This window comes from Musa acuminata, chromosome BXJ1-3 (assembly GCF_036884655.1).
Source record: "Musa acuminata AAA Group cultivar baxijiao chromosome BXJ1-3, Cavendish_Baxijiao_AAA, whole genome shotgun sequence".
Classification (NCBI taxonomy): domain Eukaryota; kingdom Viridiplantae; phylum Streptophyta; class Magnoliopsida; order Zingiberales; family Musaceae; genus Musa; species Musa acuminata.
This window is the reverse complement of record NC_088329.1, coordinates 12,067,438-12,075,103: the sequence shown is the minus strand read 5'-3', so window position 1 is coordinate 12,075,103 and position 7,666 is coordinate 12,067,438. Positions and strand designations below refer to the sequence as shown.

Below are 7,666 nucleotides of genomic sequence, written 5' to 3'. Positions count from 1 at the left end.
TTTGGCTACTTTCTCACCAAAGAGGGCGTGACTTGCCAGGCATATTGCATGGTTTCAGTCTTGATTTGACAAACTTGGCCAATCACAGTTCAATGCATACTGGGAGTGATGGGGACGACGCCACTGAAGTCTCTACAGCGAGGACACATCGTTCTTCTTTCGACTCGGTGGTGTTCTCATCCGTCGTCCGGAGCCCTCCGAGACACGGCAATGGGAGATCTACAGGAGACAATGATACGCCTTTCTGTCCACGTTTGACTCGTCTGTTCACTGATAGAACTTGATCCACCTTTGGGCAATAGTCTTCGGATTTGTCTCCTTCTTTGCAGTAAAGAGAAGCAGAGGGTGATGATTCCCAGTCGTCACACATTTGCACGTTCAGATGTTGGCACTGACTGTGTTGCCATCGCAAGGAGCAGTTGCTGAAGGTGTTATAAGAATGTAGATATATCTATCTAAAGCCAACTGTGTTGCAATCTTGCTTGAAATGACCTAGCATGTTCTTGGACTATGAAGGAAGAGTTCTAGTAAGAGAGAGAGAGACGACAAAGAGAAGATGGCAAGAGCAGGTAAAGTTGACGGAACACGCGGATACGCTGTCAGTACACATCACTTCCTTCGGAGGTCTGACGAAGTCGAGGCTCCCATCGGGAGTCCCTTCCACCGTCCAATCTCCAATTTGAGACAGCTTGTTTGCGACCGGAGGCATCAGAAGGCCGAAAGAGAAAGCAAAATGAGGACAGGTGGCATAAAGGAAGGGGAGTGGGGGAGGAGTTCGGAGTACGTTGCGTGCTTTTTGCCTTCACATCTGTTCCTCAACTTATCTCCGCACGGTATGGATAAAGGGCGCCCCTTTCTGCTCCCCAAATGGTAGCTAATAGGCGTTCGAGCAGCCTCTTGGATCTCCTCCGTGTCACGACGCTGGCGAGCCGTGGAAGGGACCGAGGACGACGCTGGCTGGCTCCGAGCAAAGCCGGAGCGCACGGTCGTCGCGGGGTAGCTTGAGGGAGATCGTGGAGGAGCCGATGGAGTCGTCCGCGTCGCCGCACGGGGAGATGAAGGATGAGGACAGGGTGTACGTGGCGGTGGAGAAGGACGTGAGGGAGGGGAGGGCCAACTTCGTATGGGTGCTGCAGAACACCGCTGAGGAGAGGAAGATCACCGTCGTTCACGTTCACCGCACGGCTCAGAAGGTCCCTACGGGTATGCTCGCTTCCTTCCTTCCTCTCCAAGAATGCTGAACCCAAAGATCGATCTTTTTTGGCTTTTCCAATTAATTTGATGTCTCACAATTGTACACAATTCAGTAAAATAACATGATAATTTCTTCTTGTTTGTTTAAGAAGATTGTTTAGAATTCTTGTTAGGGCATTTCGCCATTGCCATTGGAGAGAGAGAGAGAGAGAGAGAGAGAGAGAGAGAGAGAGAGAGAGAGAAGAAGAGGGGTGGGGGGTCGGTCATTCACTTTCACATCGAACCTACATGTGAACTTTCTTGTGAAAGGAAGAGCATTCTTATTTCATTCAATAGAACATTGCATTTGAGCTCAAGTTCTCTCTTCCAATCTCAATTGCAGCACTGGGTTGGTTCCCTGCAAACCAGCTAGAGGAGCAGGAGGTTGCTGCATACAGAAACATTGAAAGAGAGAAGATGCATAAATGTGTAGATGAGTATCTAAACATGTGCGCAAGTGTAAAGGTATGTTTGCTGCTCCGCAACTATCTTCAGTTCTTCCATTTTTCACTAGGAATAGTGATCATCAATTGTTTTGTTCTTAACTTATAATCAATTATTCATCGAAACATTTCATGTTGACTTGTTACGGAAATTTGGTTCCCGATCATCTTATCTCTCTGATTATATGAAAAAACAAAGGTAAATTGTGAGATTAACAGAATCATCTCTGTTATAAACGAGAGTGGATCATGGTTAATTTCGTCGAGCAACCTCTTCGATTTTATAGGTTCAGAAGGCTGAGAAACTGGTGATCGAGAGGGATGATGTCGGAAAAGGATTGGTAGAGCTCATAGCTTTACATGGTATCACCAAGCTTGTGATGGGAGCAGCAGAAGACAGATACTACTCAAGGTATGGCCGGCAAATGCAAATTCTCCATTGATATTATAAGATTCTTAAATATTCGACCGGAAGAGAAGAAAAATCTTAAGCATTAATTGCTTTTTTAGTAAAGGATCATGTGGCTTCAATAATTAGGACACTGAATAGGGGATTATTCCCAAGGCTTTCTACCAGAAAAGAGATTACTTCTTCAAGTGAATTTTTTGAGAGATTTATGCTCAGACAACCACTTGAGCCATTTCAATTAGAAATATTATCGATGACAAAGTGTATATCTGCACCTCTGTCAATTCAATTGATAAAAGCTGATTTCTGCTACCGACTCTTTGTCCGATGCATGATTTGATCTGGAACCGATTGAGACTTCTGGTGCTACTTATATGCAGTACTCAGAACCCAAGTTCAGTTCATCTGACCAAGTGACACGAGATGGAAACCATTCTTTAAGTTGTATTTTCTTTATTTTATTATTATTCTTGCTTAAGAATAGTGGTGGAAGAACAACTTTTAAAATTCTAATGTCAAACAAGGGAAACACATCCCCCAAGATTCAAATGAGCAGCTCCTTCGCAACGAAGAAGACTGCAGGTTGTCTTGTTGACTTGTTTATTTTTAATGATAAGCTTGTGCTATTGTCAACTTCTGGACTAATCTAAAGCTTTAGAATCACAGGAGAATGAAGGCTCCAAAGTCGAAGACAGCTCTTGCCGTGCAAGAGCAGGCTGATCCGTCATGCAAGATCTGGTACATCTGCAAAGGAAATCTAATCTGTACAAGGTAAATCCAAACTTTCTGATTTGAATTTGGCCTGTTTTCATCCTTGCAAACCGTTTTTCCAGGTTTTATCTATATGGTCGGACTAATATATGGTCTCTTTTAATCAGCCAAATGAACTGATCAGCTACACCGTTTAGAATGTATGAACCAAAATTTGCAAGTTTCTACCATCCCAATTCATGACAAATTTAAACGTGTAAACTAAGTTTTCAGTATTGTACTCGAAAGATATTGCCTTGTGTTGAGTTCAACCAATGATAGATATTGCCTTCATCACATTGCCAACTGCAGCCTTTCTTTCCCCTAATAACAAAGTCCTTGTTTTGATCATCCACATCCTCATCGGTACATTATCTTTTAGAGCAAACAACGAATTGGCTTATCCTCCTTCTGATGAAAATGTAGGAATTCATCATAAATGGTGGCATCTATAACTCACACATCCATGATTCTGCTTATTATTTTCTTTCTTTCAGTAATGGCCTCTTAGAAAGATAGTTATATTTCCAATAGGTTGTAGTCTTTGTTGTAATAACAAACGTTCATAAGATGCATCATTTTGCTTGACCAAGTTCCTTCCTCTTCCTTTCTCGAGGTGAATTTCCTCGCAGAATTAAAAAGGAAAGAATCATCTATTTTAAGAATTACTGCCGCTGAAGAGCCATGAATTTCTTAATTTTATATTAAAACTGATTAATACTTGTCATATATTGCTCCGGTTTCCTGCTTCGTAAGCAGAAATCATGATATAGGGAATGTAATCCGAGATACTAAGAGAGGATCAATGTGGTTTTCCTTGCACTATCATTAGAAAATGTCCTGATGTCATCGTACATTTGGATCTTATTCATAGGGATGCTTCTCTTGATGGGCCTATTATAACCCAATCACCAACAGGAACCCCGAATTCCATCTCAAGCCAATCTGAAATGCAGAGATCAAGGTTGTTGTTACATGAAGCACAGGGGAAGCGAGTGAATGTTTCAAGTCTTACACCTATGATGCAAGATCTATTTTCACAAAGGTCAAGATCTACAAATTTTACACCGTGCCCAGAGTTGACAATGTCAGCTTCGCCCGCTGAAGGACTCGTCGAATCGTCAATATCTGGGAGCATAGAAGGCAGCGTTATTGATCCGTGGGATGATATTTCAAGGGGTTCAGAGTTTGCTGAAGCATCTGGAAGAATGACTTCATTGCCAGTGAAACCCCAGGATGTGGATAAAGAAGATGGGTCGCTCGTTTTACCTTCAGGAGAAGATCTGTTTCGGTTTCCGCAACATGACTTGGTATAGTTTGTTGTGTTTTTTTCTTATTACCTTCTCTGAAGAAATAATTAAATGACTAACAATTTTGTTTGCCATCATCATTTTGAAGAGGATCTTTATGGAAATGGAGCCCAAGCAATTGATCTTTATCCCCTCTCCCCTTGAAAAGGGAACCAAACAGAGCTCTCAGTTGGAGTTCACATAAATTTTAGTGTAGGGTCTGCATCCAGAGCTCATACTAGGTCAAGTGGCAATGTCCAATGAATTGCCATATAGGAATAGTTGTGATGGATGGATGAACAAGCACAATATTTTTTTTAGTAAATAAGACAATGAAGTTAATGTAAAATTTTCTGTCTTTAGGAGGAAAATTTTCCTAAAATTTATTATATATTGCAGCAAGATCGTGGCGTGGACGAGGTCATGCATAAAAAGTTGCAAGCTGCCCTCGGTGAAGCTAAAGACTCTAAGCGTGAAGCATATGAAGAGCTTTTCAAACGGCAGAAAGCTGAAAAAAATTTCAACAACTCTATGCAGAAGGTAAGATGTTCGATTACTAAAGAAGCTTTCATGAGTCAACTTTATGAATTACATCTAACAAATATATTGGGGTTCCAAGCTGCAGATTGGACTGTAATTAATTTTTTTTATCTATATGCCTTATAATTGGAGCCCACTAACAAAGTCATGCTTCTTTCAGAAATGATTTTCAAAGACACGTAGAATTTAAATGAAAGAGATCAAATGAAATAAAAATAATAGTCCTGTCATCTCACACATGATTATGCAGGTCGGAGTAATTGAGATTTTGTACACCAGAGAGGTCAAACTAAGGAAAGAAATTGAAGAGACCCTGGAAAAAGAAAAAGTGGAACTGCTAACACTGAAACAACAGCGAGATGAAATCCATGAAGAACTCCAGAAAGCACGTCAAAAGATGGAAGAACTACAACCACAGATTTCTGATTCTGAGCAAACTCTCAAGGATGCTAGAGGAAAATTGTCTGAGGCATATAATCACCTCAATTCGATCCGACAAGTGCATGAGGTTATCTGTCAGGAGCGAGACGATGCGGTTAGAGAAAATGAAAAGCTGCATCAGAAGAAAGGAGATGCAACAATCTGCACTCATAGAGCAGAAACCTTCTCAGAGTTTTCCCTTTTGGAGTTGGTGCAAGCGACCGAGAACTTTCATGAATCATCGAAGATCGGTGAAGGTGGATACGGATGCGTCTATAAAGGTTTCCTTCGCCACACGACAGTAGCAATAAAGAGGTTGGATCCTCGAGGCATGCAAGGAAAGACAGAATTTCAGCGGGAGGTAAATACTGTCCCATAATTTTTCATACATTTAATACTACAAAAGTGTTGTTTCCTAAATAGACATGACTTTGTTTCTGTAGATGGATACTTTGAGTAATATAAGACATCCGAACCTTGTCACTCTCATAGGAGCATGCCCAGAAGCATTGGCTCTCGTTTATGAGTTTCTTCCTAATGGAAACTTGGAAGACCGACTTACTTGCATGGACAACACTCCGTCACTCACCTGGCAAACCCGCATTCGCATTGCTGTGGAGATATGCTCTGCTCTCGTCTTCCTCCACTCCTGTAAACCTCCCAATATAGTCCATGGTGATCTTAAGCCTGCAAATATACTTCTTGATGAGAACTTTGTGAGCAAGCTTGGTGACTTTGGCATCTGGCGTTTGCTCATCCAGTCAATTAACAGCACCATCCTCTACCATTGCACACGACAGCCCAAGGGGACATTTGCTTATATGGACCCTGAATTGCTGACATCCAGAGAAATCACAGCAAAGTCCGATGTCTACTCCTTTGGAGTCATACTACTACGACTTCTGACGGGAAGGCCTGCACTTGGAATCAGCAGAGTAGTACAGGAGGCATTGGATATGAAATGTTTGGATAAGATATTTGATGCTTCGGCGGGAGATTGGCCTTACGTGCAGGCCGAGAAGTTGGCAAAACTGGGTCTAAAGTGCTGTGAGATGAATACGAGGAACCGTCCAGATGCAAAAGAGGCATGGAGAACACTCGAGCCCTTGATGAAGTCTGTCTCATTTGTCAGGTTATCAACTTCATCGATTAGATTAGTCCCAGAAGTCAGCAGCAGCAGCATTCCATCTTACTTCATCTGTCCAATATTTAAGGTATGCTATTTCACATTATGTGCGTGTATCTTTAGTTGTAGGCACTCTGATAATATGTAATATTGTGCTTTTGTACAAGCCTTTCACAGATAAGAAATTTGACTACCATGGATCAAATCTGCTATTATGGTTTGAATCACATCAGTTTTTACTCCAAAATTCTTTGAACTTTGTACTCAAAAAATCTATGTTCGACAGTTGAGTTTTCGTAAGATAATTCATTCAAGTCATAAGCATTACTACCCAATATGTGCATTACATCCTTTTGTCTATCTACTTATTAGTGAAAGTTGTAGAAGCATCTCTTGTGGTTACCATTTAAATTTGATTTCCTACTAACGAATGATACTGCAGGAGATTATGAGGGATCCACAAATTGCAGCAGATGGCTTCACATATGAAGCCGAGGCTATTGAAGGATGGCTTCGTGGTGGCGGAGACACATCACCGATGACGAACCTCAGGCTTTCTCATCACGAGCTAATCCCCAATTACGGCCTTCGTTCTGCAATTCAAGCATGGCTTCAACAGCAAAACTGATACAGTTCCAGGAAAAAGAAGAAAAACTGAAGGCATCGATTAGCTCTTTTAACCGCATAATTTCTCTGGCATCATTAAAGTTGAAGAAAAATGTTCATTGCTGGTACATAAAATGAGTTGTGATGTTTGTACATTTGTACCTTTCCAAACGTTGGCGTTTGAACTGAAGCAAAGATAGCAACAATAATAAGCCTTTTTGTTTCTAATTTGTTCTAACATGAATGCTGTCCTCCTCTCATACTTCAAGCAAATCTTCTTTTCTTCTGCTTGTGAAGTCGAGCTACTTTTTGTCAATACAATGAACACGGCATCCTTTTTCTTCTTGAATGTCTATCGCTTGATAGTACTTTGCCTGCTTATTTCATGAAGTTTTATCTCTCCACAAACCTAAAATGTATTTTTTTTTGTCTTATGAGGCTCTATAAAAGTTCGTGAAAGAGGTCTACAGGAAATGTTTTGCCTCTAACCCACGAGGAACAGAGTCTGATACAGAGGAATGCAGAAAAAATGATCACAAAGTATGATGAAAGCACTCTACTCGGAATTAAACGTGGCCTTAGGAGAAACAGGGATCAGGTGGTCGGCATTCCAAAGAGCGATGGCCATAGCTTGATGGCTTGCGAGTTCGCAGCGGGACGACGGGGAATGCGACGCAAGTGACTCGTTTAACTTCGGTCCGAATGGATCCAATCAGCGTCCCGTTAGTTCCCGTCTTATTAATCACGGATCAGGTGTTGGGTCCCGTTTAAATCACAGGCTTTAAAACCCAATCAGATCGTTCCATCTTTTTGTTACGTGATTCTTACGGTCGAGATAGGCCCGTCAAAT

At 41.5% G+C, this 7,666-nt stretch overlaps 1 protein-coding gene across 1 annotated transcript; it reads left to right on the top strand.

Moving 5' to 3' along the window:
* The first annotated feature begins 646 nt into the window (after positions 1-646).
* On the top strand, positions 647-7,044 carry LOC103973375 (U-box domain-containing protein 33). The gene is made up of 9 exons (XM_009387925.3): positions 647-1,203; positions 1,577-1,698; positions 1,964-2,088; positions 2,752-2,856; positions 3,710-4,145; positions 4,524-4,664; positions 4,915-5,445; positions 5,528-6,298; positions 6,653-7,044. The coding sequence occupies exons 1-9, from the start codon at positions 1,026-1,028 to the stop codon at positions 6,836-6,838; spliced, it is 2,595 nt and encodes an 864-aa protein (XP_009386200.2). The 5' UTR covers positions 647-1,025; the 3' UTR covers positions 6,839-7,044.
* Positions 7,045-7,666: the final 622 nt, after the last annotated feature.